Here is a 15,514-nt window from a genome sequence, read left to right as displayed (position 1 = left end):
CTCATTCTGTATTTTGGAAAAACCTGTTTTAAATGTTTCAATTCACCTCTGAACACGGTGCATGCAATGCATCATTTAGTTGAAAAGTAGCCAGAACCTTATTTCTTTTGCAACAAGTTTTAAAATTCAATGTTATGATTTTAATTAGTCTTGTAAGTCACCGATGTACTGTATGTTTTAATTACATTTTAATGATTCTGACATAGTATGTTACAGTATAGTGCAATTATTTTGCCAAAAATAATGACAAAGTACTATAAAATCTATATATCTATATATAGATATAGATCTATATATCTATATCGGCAGAGGCCTGCTTGCAGCTCAGAGAAGTGCAGTTCAGAGTAGTATTGACAGGTATACTTGATATCAAACCTGGAGCAGAGACACCCTCGTCTTCTCCCATAGTCTGCCCTGCTGCGTTTTATCTGGGAGCACTCCTGGGTCTTCAGTGGTGGCACTGCTGCTGCTTCTCACCTGAAGCTCAGACAACATACAGTATTTTCACAAAGGGAAAATATAGGCCCAAAGATCAAGATAGCAGTGCAGTTTACAAAATAAGAAGAATGCAGATTTACAGACAGGATGACCATTAAGATGTTCACACAAATGCAATGAGGGTAAGTGAGATACATCCCATCCCAAAAATAATGACATCTTATTAATAAAATAGAAATGTACACCAAGTCAATGTTTGTGAAAATAATTTAAGCATGTTGGTGCGGGGATATTTAGAGCAATAACATGACAAAAAAGTCTACACATTTTATAATATCACCACATAGTAATGACCTGGGTTCTTGAAATTGTTGTATAGTATTTGGTTAAGACATTTTAAAAGGAACATACATCACAGGCAGTCCTGTTTTCAAGTGTGTGTGTGTGTGTGTGTGTGTGTGTGTGTGTGTGTGTGTGTGTGTGTGTGTGTGTATGTGAGAACAGAGACAGGTAGGCTATGTCTCTCCTTTTGGCTTGGCTCCATTGTTAGTCTCCAGTCCTGCCTGCGTGCTGTGATTATCAACGCACACATCTGGATGGACTTAGCCAAGGAATCCTATAAAGAACCTAATGGGCTCTTCTAACATTTTTGAAGACTGATTAAGAGCCGTTTCAGATCTTGTTCACATCAATGAGTTCCATCTGTGATTTATTTAAGTTTTCACTGAATTCGTTATCTACACTTGCTTTCCCTTCACTGTAATGGGGGTTTGGGGGATATAGAGAAGACTTGCATACCTTCTAGGTAATATGCAAGACTGTTGAATATTTGCTTATGGCAATTCTGCTCAGATACTTAAATAAACATGGAGGGCTGCTCTATCACTGCCACACCCTACATGGAAATCATAAGTGTTTCTGTACCATAAAAACAATCCCAGCCTCTGCATGAAAATGCTTTAAAATTCACACAGATATGGTCATAAATCTGGGTTTCCAAATAATTTATCCTCAAAACATGTTGTAAACTTTTGTTGTTGAAGTGTAACTCACTTTTTGTCTTGATAATCATAAAGTAAAGACACCATTTGGAGTCAGGCCAGCATGGAAAGCAAATATACACCTTGCACATTAGCTCAGTTACAGCCAGCGAGCATACTCTGGTGAAGTAGCAAGCAGACCTCGCTTTTAAGGCCTATTTGCCTTCCAATAGTGTGACCCTTATGTTTTATGAGGGAGACTAACACCATGAACTACAGTTGTTACAAATTACGCTTCCTAGAGCCGTAAAGTTGACACCTGCCACTTCAAACCTTTCTAAGGAAAGGAGGACGGCCATTGATAACCGACTAGAAAGAAATAGCTGCATTTATATACGTTCATTAGCCTAGCTAGCTAACTAACGTTAATGTCCACCTGGTCAGACGACTACAGGGTACTTACAGGCAATCAAGCTGGGCCTGATAGTTAGGCTTCTGTGCTCCACGGACTCTGCTGGGAACAGCTATCATGGATTGTATTTTAATAAATCCATGTAACTGACGTATATTACAAAAACAATGCTAGGTTTCGTTTTTATTTTTCACCGTCTTACAACCACATTTTGTTCAAATAATTATCCAACAATCTCACTTTTCCCCCCCAGAGGGCAAGGCAGCCGTTATTGTCGTTTTACCACAAGATGTCGCCAGAATCAACGGTCCTCTACTATTCATGCTGCCTTTAGGTGCTTCTCGTTGGGTCGTATTTTTTAGTAGTGGAAACCATAGATATGTGAGTTGAGCTTTATTTTCCACAGCAATTAATTAACAAAATAAACGGCGTTGGGAACATTTTTATGATAAATAGATTTTCTATAAATAATATAATTATTTTTGTAAATATTCCTTCGGATTACAGGTTCGTAAATACGTTCATACCCCTTTCTAACAGCAAATTACCGTCACTGTCAGACGTTGTCATTAATGGTTGTTGTTGAACCATAGACCTTTCAAGTAAGTCACCGTAGAAAGTAAACCTGACAGTCCAAATCGTTCTTTCCTGAGACCAAAGTCTGAAATTTCCGACAGCATTTAAGGTTACAATAAGTCCGGATATGACCACATAACCACAGGAACCAAACTTCAGCTCGTAGCTGTATCTGTAGCATAACAGCTAAGTTATCAGTATTCAAAACAAAAGCTTTTGGAAGCACGTCGTCTTGTTTATCACCGATTTCCGCGTTAATATGGAGCTGTAGGCAGAAGTTATAAACAAAGGTAACAGTCTTACACTGGGTTTTATTCTTGCATGTGTGGAAAGAATCATTTTGGGGTACAGCTAACGTTATTTAGCCAAATTGTTTTTTCGTAGCTAGTAGTAACAATACAATCTATTTACCTTTTTTATTTTTATATTTGACACAATCTGTACTGCTAGTTACTGTTCGTAACTACATGTGCACTACTATATTGCACTAGTAAATACTTCATTTTAGCCGATTAACGTTACAGTGACTGGTAGCTGATGAGCAGAGTTGATGAATTGTTATACTGTTCAATGAAATCTAAAGAAATGGGACAGGAACAGCCTGAAACCACAAACTAGCTAAATTGTCCTGTCATATTCCACACAGTTTGGACTGTGTACTTGTAAGACTCCTCAAATATGTTTAGTGAACATACTTGCTGTCCAATACAAGTTATATAGCAGATATGTTGACAGGTTGAAAACGTTGCCACCCCCATCGACTTTGAAATCAACATACAATCTGACATGACTACTGATCTCTTCCCTTTCAGTGTTGAGGAATGGTCTGACTGCAGCAGTACCAGTAAAGATGCACAGCCGTCTGCAGGAGTTGAAGAAGGAAGAGGAGACACTCCTCAAAATCAAAGTCATGCTACAAGACCAGCTGAACAGGTTGAAGGTGAGTAGGGGAGTTCACATAGTGAGTGTATGGGTTTCTGCTCGTGTTTGTGGTACCTGCAGTTTATATATTAAGTGTTTGCTCTTTGTTTCAGTTTGAAGAAGGGGCCTTGAAATCTATCATTAGTGCTCAAACAGAAGAAGGAGCCTCTCAACGCTCTTCCCCAGAAGCTGAGGTAAATCACTGTTACATAAAAGACAACCCTGCACAATCTCTCATATTAAGATATTTTCAATAATATTTTTGCTTGTGTTTGCTGATTAAATCACACTTAAATTGGTTTAAATGTGTCAGCCTCTCTGGTTGGGGTGTTACAGTTTGCAGTTCTGCATAACTGCATAACACTAATTACATTTATATCCACACACAAAACATTAAAGGACTGTTTTTGCTTATTATTATTTACTTTTCCTCAGAAACATAATGTATGCTTTCTTATGAAGACTGTTTGTGTCATGTGTGAATAGGATCTATACTTTGAAAATGTTATAAATGGTTTTATTTGTCTTGTCTAGACAATTGTATTATTTATTTTTTATCCGAATCAGAAACGCCTCTTTTTTTATGCCACTAATGGATTATACACATAAACTGAGGGACATGATCATGATTGAACTGTACTGTGTCAATACTTTAAATGTGCACAGTCAGAAGCTACAACTACAACAGTCTTATAGGTGCTTATTGTATCCCTAAAATCAACTCATAGAGACATGCTACTTAAATAACTAACTATTAAAATCAGCAGCATAATAATATTATATAATATTCTTTCCTGTTCTCATAACATAGTTCTGTCTTGCACACTTAACTGTAAACCTTTTAAGATTTAATATTAAAGTGATCTACAGGTTTATAATTGTTATTTGTTTTCTCTGTTTCAGGTTCATATTAACCTCGATGATGAGAGCGAGATCAATCGAACCAAACTGCTACTGAATGCAGCTATAGATTTTGATATGGAGGAAGAGGAGGAAGATGAGGAGGAGGAAGATGAAGAGGATGATGATGAAGAAGATGACAATGAGATTGAGTTTGGGCCTGATGACGATGAGGAGGAGGATGATTACTGAGATTCTCAGTGTTTCATGGCGCTTGAATATTTGCACCACTGAAGAAGAACCACATGTAAATGGACATAAGTTCATTTGTTCACCTGTTTATCACTTATGAAGTTTAATTTATTTGGATGGAGTGAGTAACAGTTACAGTTTAATGATGTGTGGGGCTAACAGGACCCTCTTCTTTGCCTGGTTTAAGGCACGTCATCCACAACAAACCACGTTAGAATTCATGTGTCAAATGTTGTGAGAAATGTCTCACTGAAATGCAGTAAGACAGTGTTATTAGGTGCTTATAGCTTACTAGACATATTGTGCATTTTGAGGATTAGCATTAAAATGTATGGCTGGGCCATATAAGAAGATAGTGTGTATGCATTATGTAAGAGATGATAATTGTAAGCACAAAATAAAATGTTTTGCATAGTCATCTGACTGATTTTTACATTGTACGCTTCTAGTTTTCCACCCATCATGCTTCCCAACATATCAACAATCAGATGCAATGACTTACATATGTGCAATAAGTGAATAAATCTTATTTTCAATTGAGGTAACGCCTATGTAAAATTGTCCTAACCTGACCCAGGCGAATGGGTAATGCAGTGCAAACACTTTCTACTGGCAAACCATTCAGCATTTTCTAAACAGCTAAAACAATACAGTGAGCTTCACAATAAGGCTAGCTTTCACACTGACAGCAGGGACAGCTCTGGAGAAGGGTGGTGCTACAACAGGCAACGTACAATAGAGATTGCACCAATAGATATATACAGCTTTCTACGTGGTCTGCTGTTCCAGGAGAGCTGCCATTCACCCAGGGACTTGACCTCAGCACACACCTGCTGCAGATGAATTCTTCATAAGGTACGCAGGTAATCGGACATCTTCAGTACATTGTGACTCAAACAATATGTAGTGATGGTTATATTGATTTTTCACTAGTGATTTAAAATATTGTTTGCAGTAGAAATACTCACACAAAAATGCTTAAGTAAGAAATTGTATATTTTGGGGGAAATAAAGGCACAACAGTAATGTGTATTACAATTAGTATTTGTACTGTTTTAGATTATTTAGATTTTGTGTCGAAGATTTTAACATATTTCTGATTTCCCAACGTTATCATAATGTATTTGCATTATATGATAAAGCCTATGTATCACATTGATGGCTTATTAGACGGGAATGTGATGTGATTTTTCCTGAACACCTGGGATTGCATTATTTACAAAAGAGACTTAAATCTGGACATTAACCATGACAATGTAACAAATAGCATTCATTTCCTTATAGTGATGATGATGATAAATGATGAGATTATGAAAGTTTTTATATTCACATTTAGTCTGTTTTTGGAAAGGGTCATTGACTGTCATGTGATTGTGCACTGTAAATATATCAACCTCTCTAACATTAACTTTGCTTACAGAGGGGAATCCATGGTTTGTATGGGATCTGTCTGCCTCAGCAAGATGAGCCCACACTCCATTGAGTTTGAAAAGGGGTATTTGGCTCTGCGTTAGGGGTGCGGGACCCCCCTTAGTCCATCACATTGGATGCTTTCAGACTGTTTAAAGACAGTTTATCAGGATTATATTAAGATTTTTTCTGTTAATAATATAATGTTGTAACTTGTAAGCATGTGTGTACAGTATAGGTGTTTGGATATAACAATATGTTTGCTCCAGACCGAACTTTTAATATTGTGATTAAGAGGTGATGCTAAATGATTCTCCTCTGCATGTAGACGTCAGTGAGGGACTGGAGCAGAACCAGAAAGTGACTGTGCTGCAGGCTCAGGAGTACCATGCTGCCCCGCTGTGCATTCAGTGTGTGTCATGTGTTTGTGTTGGTGCTGTGTCTGTCTTCGGCTGAGGACTTCGACTGGACAAAGAACGACCACAGCTCCTTCTATTATGGCACTTTTCCAGCTGGTAAACACAACTTCTTTCTTCAGTGGGATAGGAGGAATGCATTGTAATGAATTAGTAATTGGTGATATTATCCCTCCTAAGAGCTGGTCATCTGTATTTATTAGGATTTTCGTGGGGTGCCGGCAGTTCAGCCTATCAAACAGAAGGAGCCTGGGACAAAGATGGAAAAGGACTGAGCATCTGGGACGTGTTCAGTCATAAGAAAGGCAAAATCCAACAAAATGACACCGGAGACTCGTCTTGTGAGGGCTACCACAAAGTCAAGGTGGGGGGATCAGGTGTGGTGTGTCAGAAATATGGAGAGACCAGAGGTGGGGAAAAGTCAACCTGAATATTTCAATCCATTGCGTGTGTGTTGTACAGGATGATGTTTCTCTGATGAAGGAGCTGAAGCTTAACCACTATCGCTTCTCCATATCCTGGCCTAGACTCATCCCCACTGGCATAAAGTGTGAGTAACTGCTGTTAATTCAAACCTAGCTGGCATGTATTATTTAATTTCTTAATTGCTTAAACTGAGGAATTATCTACAATTTAATACCATTTACAGCTGACCATATAAATGAAAAGGGAATACAGTACTATAACGAACTGATTGACCACCTGCTGGAGAGCAAGATCACTCCCATTGTAACTTTGTATCACTGGGATCTTCCACAGGTTGGTATACAAAACATTGATAATCCTTCAGCCTTTCTGCATTACAGCACTATTCTTCTTTACTGAGTTACTGCACTCTTTGCTTTTCTAGGTCTTACAAGAGAAATATGGTGGATGGCAGAATATAAGCATGGTCAATCATTTCAATGAATTTGCTAACCTGTGCTTTGAAAGATTTGGCAACCGAATCAAGTACTGGATGACTTTCAACAATCCATGGGTATGTTCAAAATACATGATTTGAAGGCTTCACATTCACACTTGCCTTGAAACATCTGTTTTTTGTTGATCACATAGCTTTGATTAATGTGTGTGTAACCTGTGACTGAATGTGCTGTTATCACACTAATACTCTATAATCTGCTTCAGTCTGTTGCAGTTGAAGGCTATGAGACCGGTGAACATGCTCCTGGACTGAGGCTGAGAGGAACAGGGGCATACAAAGCTGCCCATCACATAATCAAGGTAGGAGAATGCATATAGATTCAGACATTAAAAACATGGGGCAATTAATGTGCCACTATGAACTACAATGGAAATCACATTCATAATAATAAGAACCTTTTTTTTTTATAGGCACATGCTAAAGTATGGCACACTTATGATACCCAATGGAGGGCAAAACAAAAAGGTAAACAAGGTCAAACTCTTGAAAGTAACCTAATTCAATATTTGCCTCTCAACAGTGCTTTCTGTCTGAGTGTTGAGAGCTGCATTTCACATCTGCAGGTCTGGTTGGCGTCTCTCTGTCTGGAGATTGGGGAGAACCGGTGGATATCAGCAACCAGAAGGACATCGAAGCAGCTGAGAGATATGTCCAGTTCTACCTGGGCTGGTTTGCCACACCCATCTTTCATGGTGACTACCCTCAAGTGATGAAAGACTTCGTTGGTAAGTTACATTGTACATTTAATTAACTAATCACTAATTGTGTGTAGTGGTGGAAGATTTAGATCCTTTACTTAAGTAAAAGTTGCAATACCAGACTGTGAAAATACTCCTTTACAAGTAAAAGTCCTGCATTTCAAATAGTACTTAAGTACAAGTACATTCCAAGTATTATCCACAAAATGTACTTAAAGTCTCCAAAGTAAAATAAATTACCCCTGTGAGAGTTTTACTATTATATATGGTATTATTATTGCTGATGCGTTCATGTGTAATTAACATTTCAGTGTTGTAGTTGGCCGAGGTGGAGCTGATTTGAACAATTGTATATACTGTTAGTTTAATATATTTTATGAAAATAACATGATGAACATATAAAACATGATGCATTTTTGTCATAATTATAAATTCATGATATGTTATGAATGAAAAATCTTAGTCTCCAAAGTAACTAGTAACTTAAGTCAGATAAATGTAGTGGAGTAGAAGTATAAAGTTGTATAAAATGGAAATACTAAGGTAAAGTACAAGAAACTCAAATGTATACTTAAGTACAGTACTTGGGTAAATGTATTCAATTACATTCCACCACTGCTTGTGTGTGCAGGAAGGAAGAGTGTTCAGCAGGGCCTCGGGACGTCTCGCCTGCCCACATTTTCCCCCCAGGAGAAGAGCTACATCAAGGGGACATGTGACTTCCTCGGCATCGGTCATTTTACCACCCGCTACATCACCCAAAAGAACAACCCATCAGGTCGTAGTAGCAGCAGCTACTTCACTGACCGGGACCTGGCTGAGCTGGTTGACCCACGATGGCCTGACCCCGGGTCTGAGTGGCTGTACTCCGTGCCTTGGGGTTTCAGACGTCTGCTCAATTTTGTCAAGGTGACTTATGGTGTATATAAGAGAATGATGCAGAACAGGCTTGTTGACATTTGTGCAGAAGCTCATCTTTAATGATCTTGCAGCCCTAGTTTAATTCCATAAAGGCAACTTATTGCATATTGATTTGTTCCCCATCTAGTCTCAGTATGGAAACCCAATGATTTATGTGACCGAGAATGGAGTCTCTGAGAAGATGTTATGCACAGAGCTGTGTGATGAGTGGAGGATACAGTATTATAAAGACTACACCAATGAGATGCTGAAAGGTGAATGGGCTCATACTTGTATAAGCACCTTTGCATTTCTTTTGTTTGGTCATTTGGAGCAAATGTATTCAAAGTCCAATCCCATTTACATTCTCACTCAGCGATCAAAGATGGAGTCAATGTGAAGGGCTACACCGCGTGGTCCCTGCTGGACAAATTTGAGTGGGATGAAGGCTACTCCGAGAGGTTTGGCTTGTACTATGTGGACTTCAGGAACAAAAACAAGCCTCGCTATCCCAAAGCTTCAGTTCAGTTTTACAAACGCATCATCAGCTCCAATGGATTTCCCAATCAGAGAGAGGTAAGAGACACAACATGGTCTTTAAACCCTTTTAGATATTTATCTAAAAACATTAAGATTAATTGGATGATGCTCTATTGTGCCACACAAAACATTTCAGTGATGATACGCACATTGCATTGTACACCCCCACAGGTTGAGAACTGGAGGAGGAAGGCTGTTGAGACCTGTTCCTCTAGCAACCAGCTCCTAGCTGCAGGTCAGTCCGTCTAACATCTCTGACCATGTTTATCAAGGATCAGTGGTGAACAACTAGCTGGGGTAAACAAATAAAGATTCTGACCTAAACATCAAAAACTTAAATTAAAAAAATGCAAATAATATCAAGAATTATAATTTGAGTTTTATATGTGTGACTGCACCTCAGAAAACACATGGACAAATTATTAGATAAATAAAAAAAGAGGAAAGTATAAATCATAATTAACAAAATCTCTAACAGAATATCTGAGATATCTTTTTTGTTTGCCCCTCCAGCTAGAAGAAAATCCAAGGAACATGCAGAAATGCCAAAGGTTTGGCCAGTGCATGATGAAGTTTAGAACTTGAGGGTATATGTCGTCCATCAATGTCAGTTTTTGTGTTGTTGCTTTGTGATTGTGCCGTTTTAAATCCGACTAACAGAATTAAGCCTCTGCAGTTTAACGCTACGACAGGCCGCTGAAACAAGCTTGTACTCCTTGTATACAGTGTACAACTATGTCTTCATTCATCTGAAGTTTTACTAGTGTGCTTAAATCTCAGCTGCACTTTTGATTTCAGAGCAGCTTTGAAAAATAAACTCAGCTGTGGACTTGTGCCCTCGGGGTATTTCACAAAGCAGGATTATAAATTTACCCAGATAACATAAGAAATGTCAAATATAATGGAATTTAATTTAGAAAACAAAAGCTTCAACATGAGGTTAATGAACATGATTCAGCCATGCCAGTTGATGACTGGTAATTATAAATAACATTTACGTTCTGGCCATGGTGCAAATGCTGCTTTCTGAAATATCCCCCAGTATCTGCATGCAGTTCTCAAAGGGTTAAAGTGTTGTTAATCAACTCTGAGTACTTTCTCTTTTTTTATTAGAGGAACAGAGGAGTACTGCTGCCAATATTCTAAGACTAATACATGGTAAGGAATCACTTATGCTCACTATAAATCAGGATGATTTGATTTAAGAGGAAATATTAACCCTTTGAGTGCTGTGCTTGAGCATCATCACTGGCTTCATAAGCAATGTCTGAACTACACAATAATGCTAGTGGGTTGTTAATGAGTGTGTGTGTGTGCTTTTGCAGACCCTTTGACCAGCCACATGGAGATGGTAACTGAGATCGTTGTTCCCACTGTGTGCACGCTCTCCATTTTGCTCAGTGCCGTCTTCCTCATGTTCCTGCTGCGGAGGCGGAACTAGACAGTGCGCATGTTTACAATCACAAACATTACTACACACATACACACAAGCAATACACAACCACTCATATTTAAGTGTATATTTTCTTTAATGGATAATGTGTGGACATAATTACATTAATTTAGCTGAATTTCAAAATAATGACTGACTTCCTTACGGTCATTTGATGTGCATACAGTATTTGCTGTAAGAACTTTGGTTTAGCCTTTTATAATGAATTTAGAACCGGACACTCAAACAGTGTGGATAGCCCTGCTACATGTTGGATTTTCTTATTACAATATTGCTGTGGAATATTACCATCGCAAACAGCCCTTGTGATCTTTTGTACTTTGTGTTTGGAGTTGTCCAGCAAAACAAAATCTCGTTCAACTGCTATATTGAACATTTGAAAAGAAAATCTGCAAATGTGATAATAAAGACGCAATTAAAAAACCCATGAAAATAACAATAAACACCTCCTTTGTTGTTAAGTTGTGCTCTGTGTAAATTCACGCTAAGTTGACGAGACTGCAGCACACCATGGTGGAGAAGAAGGCAGGATCCTCACCGTCCCCATTCACTGTTTCATTTGGGTGATCTAAAGACAGAACAGTTCAAAAGGAGAACAACGTTATCTGTACTCTGCTGGGATTATAACTTCTAACTATGTGGCAACTGCTATATTTTGGAGTGGTGCATAAAGATCACCTGTTTCAAAGATGACATGATCAACCATTGGTCTGTCGCTCAGCTGTACGAATGTCCTGACCTCACGAGGACCATGGCCACTGGACACCTCGGCCCTCCACACTAACGGGTGCTCTCTGTGGAACACACACAAACACGAGCGATAAGACAATATCGCCTGTTAAAACTTAACAGTTGGCACTTAAGTGCATATTAAGTGATCTGATCAAAAAAACACTGCTTACAGTGGGTTGGAATCACTACAGCTGTATTTGGAGGCAGGCTTGTCATCATGTTAAAGATTGTGTGAAAGCAAACGTGTTTTTTCAAAAATACTAAGCACAACAAATTTCATAAATACATTGTGGGTGAAAAAAAAATCCTAGTTTGTGTTAAAACATGAATGAACATGAAACATCCCAATATCATTTACAATGTTCTTTGGATGTAATGAAGCAGTTGGTGTGCAAAAGGTTTGTATTCCTTACTTCTGGTAGAAGTGGCTGATCAGCGCAGGTTTGATTTGCAGTTTGAATTCATGCTCCTCATCATATGGGCATGTTTTGTAGTGCTGCAAACATAATCTATGGGGAAATTAAATGATCTACTTTAGTGTCATCTTTAGGAGAGAACATTTAGCACACACTCATACATCACTGGAAAAAGACAAATTGATTTACTGTGTGAGAAGGAAGAGCCGGTCGTAAGGCAAACACAGGAAAGTACTGCAGGTCACAATTATTTCCAGCAGGTGGTGCAGTTTTCTGAGTCGGATCACTTGCTCCTGCCGATCAACCTCTGTGCTCAGGTAATAACACTATGGAGTAAAATATTCAAACTTAAAATATTTTTGTTTTAAAATAATTGTCAGTAAAATAGTATTAAGCTTACCAAGTGGTTCAGAGTGGTCAATTCTTCACCTGAGGAAAAGAGAAACAAATAGCAGGTTACTGACTATAACTATTACTTTAAAACTTAGAATCACATGTAAAGGAGTTACACAGAGCTTTAGAGTGATAAGTAAAAGGTTACCAATGAGGTAGTTAATGTAATCTTTTCTCATCTTGTCCAGACCCATCTCTACCAGCATGTGGACAGGGGCGACACCTGTGAGAGTCACCTGATCGATCTGCTGGTGGTAAGACTGCAGGATGAGCTTGCTGAGGGAGCTGCTGCTGTCTCTGTGAATCTAGAGGAAACATTTATAAAAAAATTATACGAAACATTTTGTATTTTCTCAGTGATAAACAGTTTTCAGAAGCTGTATAATTTCATACCCAGGGTTTGATGTCACCGTATCTTAGAGCTTCCGTGACCAATTTCAGGCAGACTCCAATATCTTCATATGAAGTCACACCTGTTGTGAAAAACAAAATGGAGGGAAATAGTTGTGACTGTTTGTTAGTAATGCCAAATCAAGTGAATCCTAGTTTCTTTAATAGAGGAACTGGCTCACTCTTTCTCATCCGAACCCACAGCTGCTCCACAAAATCCAAATCGCCTCGTTCCAAGAAAGAGTTGAAAATGTTCAGCTCAGTCTTTGGCTTGTTGGTCTTTAAGAAAAGATGAAGAAGTAAGACAGCGATCTCATTTATTCTTAAATGAATGAATTTGTCTTAATAAAAGTTAATTTTAATATACCATACCTCAGCTGTATTTTCAGCCTGGTCCTGATGTGCCTTCGCAGTGCCCTGAAGCTCTGAAAGAAGAAAACAAAAAAATAAAACTCTTCTTAACTAACGGTTAGCATGAAATCATCACGAAGGTGCATTTATGTAACAAAGCAGATACCTTCTAGGAAGGCCTTGGTCAGATTTACTGCAGACGTGCTTTCGAAAGGCTCCATCCATTCAGTCTCACCAGTTCTCAAACCGTCAACAAGAGTCTGAAATAATAGGAATCTGATAGATTTCCATGTCTATTTGTGTATTGATACTCACAATCATTCACCTCAGATCACTGTGGGACACAAACCTGAAGAAACTCTAGCTCCCTGTACATCTCATACATTGGGCTCCTCACGTCCCCGATGGCAACTTTGATATTCTGCATGTGAACAAAGGTAAACGGGGCAAATACAAAAAATATATCAGTATATTCTGTATTTTAAATGGTATTACTAAATTAAAAGTCAACTTTATACATATAAAAAGTATTCATGGTATTACTGCTTACCAGTGTTGCTGTAGAGGACAGGGGTGGGGTCTCAAGGATACTCTCCACATGACTCCATTTCAAATCCACCGTCACACTACTCCGTGACTCGATCATGGTGTTTTCAACAACGGTGGAGCCAAACAAGCTGTACCTGGCGCTGCCTTTAATTACCACCTGGAAGCATTGACAGATTCACGTGAATAAACATTCATTGACACTGACTTACAAGAAATGATGCAAACTCACTTACCGAGGATGGGGGGTGCCTTTTCTTGTGCTCTTGTTTAAGCTCGTCCAAGGTTATAAGAGTTTTTTTGTCCACAGTTGAGCCTAACGAAATACAAGTTGAAATAAAACAAAGGCCAGAAACCACAAAATCCCACTGGAGTTAATGAAAACAAATATTCACTATACTGATATTGTTTCATGTATGGGTAATTCAAAGAGGTATAAAACATTTGAGCTATACCTTTGCAGGTAACGGAGTATAATTTGACACCAGACACTTTATTGCCTATGCAGACTGTTTCAGCTCCAAACCAGGCTGTTCTAGCTGGATCAGACATGTCACATCGCACCCACAGAGGGTGTAAGGCAGGGTGTTTGTCCCCAGCTGAGACATTAGCATTTTGAGATAATGTGTACCAAGACAACAACTGCCTATAAAAAAAAGAAAGAAAAAAACACATTTTGATTGTCATCAACAGTGTATTAGATACATGGGCTATGCAATCCTACTAGCCCTTGCTTCATTTATATGAAGTGTTCTTAGCATTGGTCACCTTGCTTTCATGATTGTGAGCGGCTGTGGTCCCAATTCTGTTAGGAGAGCATTGGCAGCAGCAGCATCATCATCATCATCGTCATCATCATCAGCATTATCATCATCATCCTCATCATCATCCTATCATCATCATCAGTCATTGGTCGATCATCAGGTTCATTTAAGTTTTGAACCTTGTGAAATCAGGAAATAAAAACATGCTCCAATGCTGAACGAAAAGTTTTTTAATACAATTGTATGATTAAAAAAAGGGTATCTGCAGGTATCTTCAGTTATATCCCTTGCTTTTACAAAGGTGCATGGTTGTAATACACAACACAATTATGGGTTGTGTTCTCAGTGATTTCCTATTTAAGATATTAAACTGAATGTTTACCATCCCATACCAACAACAACAATCCTGCAACTGATGATGTATCAGAAGAACCACGCACCAATAAACTAAGACTGATAAAATGCAAGACAATGTACACGTGTTCATTTATACAATTACCATATTATACAGTGATACTTGTCTAGGGCGTCACAGACATGAATATATTTAATAAGTCAGAACATTAGGATTACTCACAGCTTTTTCACAGATGTAGACTGGCTGGTTGCCACAGTATATATTTAGCACAGGGATTTTGTCTGCATTCATCTTTAATATTTGGATGTCCTCCTGAAACCAATCAGATACTGCATCAACAACATTACTAGATACACACGACATATTGTACTTTATGGAAACTGAAATTACCTCATATGTACATGAATTGCTGCTTTCCTCATCTTGAAGAGACCTTCAATCAAACGACAAACACAACACCTTACTTCGGCAAGATAAGTAGTTAATTGTAATTGAAGCGATCTAATAACGTTAGTGAATATAAAGGCTGACATTTCATCCACTTCCTAGTGTTCATTTGACGTTAGCTAAAAAAGCTAAACATTTAACGTTAGTAACGTTAAGCATCCAAAAGTAAAACTCACCGAAGAATATTATAAAACTCATTAGCCCTGGATATCCCCTTTGAGGCCATTGCACAATTATAAAACAGACCACCTGTTACAGAACGAATAATATGGAGAAAATACAAAAGAAGTTAACAGAGTGAAGTTTGGGCTGCTCCTGTTGTTATTTTTGAGTCGCGCGCTCACTTGGGCGGTGAC

At 38.4% G+C, this 15,514-nt stretch overlaps 3 protein-coding genes across 3 annotated transcripts; 2 read left to right on the top strand and 1 right to left on the bottom strand.

Annotated features, from left to right (window-relative positions):
* The first annotated feature begins 2,529 nt into the window (after positions 1–2,529).
* Positions 2,530–4,837, top strand: snapc5 (small nuclear RNA activating complex, polypeptide 5). Its single transcript, XM_029433920.1, has 4 exons — positions 2,530–2,696; positions 3,219–3,346; positions 3,441–3,521; positions 4,231–4,837. The coding sequence occupies exons 2-4, from the start codon at positions 3,257–3,259 to the stop codon at positions 4,417–4,419; spliced, it is 360 nt and encodes a 119-aa protein (XP_029289780.1). The 5' UTR covers positions 2,530–2,696; positions 3,219–3,256; the 3' UTR covers positions 4,420–4,837.
* Positions 4,838–6,217: 1,380 nt separating this feature from the next.
* Positions 6,218–10,749, top strand: lctlb (lactase-like b). Its single transcript, XM_029433360.1, has 14 exons — positions 6,218–6,344; positions 6,449–6,609; positions 6,708–6,795; positions 6,895–7,004; positions 7,096–7,224; positions 7,374–7,469; positions 7,581–7,635; positions 7,734–7,895; positions 8,500–8,777; positions 8,917–9,043; positions 9,145–9,344; positions 9,480–9,543; positions 10,422–10,466; positions 10,634–10,749. The coding sequence occupies exons 1-14, from the start codon at positions 6,218–6,220 to the stop codon at positions 10,747–10,749; spliced, it is 1,758 nt and encodes a 585-aa protein (XP_029289220.1).
* Positions 10,750–10,812: 63 nt separating this feature from the next.
* zwilch (zwilch kinetochore protein) lies at positions 10,813–15,502 on the bottom strand. Its single transcript, XM_029433919.1, has 18 exons — positions 15,335–15,502; positions 15,102–15,144; positions 14,931–15,023; positions 14,358–14,532; positions 14,045–14,235; positions 13,826–13,905; positions 13,594–13,749; positions 13,393–13,464; positions 13,210–13,303; positions 13,065–13,117; positions 12,875–12,971; positions 12,696–12,775; positions 12,451–12,607; positions 12,310–12,338; positions 12,099–12,235; positions 11,907–12,002; positions 11,440–11,555; positions 10,813–11,329 (listed from the first exon to the last, which is right to left on the bottom strand). The coding sequence occupies exons 4-18, from the start codon at positions 14,366–14,368 to the stop codon at positions 11,241–11,243; spliced, it is 1,458 nt and encodes a 485-aa protein (XP_029289779.1). The 5' UTR covers positions 14,369–14,532; positions 14,931–15,023; positions 15,102–15,144; positions 15,335–15,502; the 3' UTR covers positions 10,813–11,240.
* Between the last annotated feature and the right edge of the window lie 12 nt (positions 15,503–15,514).

The sequence above is a fragment of the Cottoperca gobio genome, chromosome 6, assembly GCF_900634415.1.
Source record: "Cottoperca gobio chromosome 6, fCotGob3.1, whole genome shotgun sequence".
In the NCBI taxonomy this organism is placed as follows: domain Eukaryota; kingdom Metazoa; phylum Chordata; class Actinopteri; order Perciformes; family Bovichtidae; genus Cottoperca; species Cottoperca gobio.
This window is presented reverse-complemented; position numbering and strand designations above follow the sequence as displayed.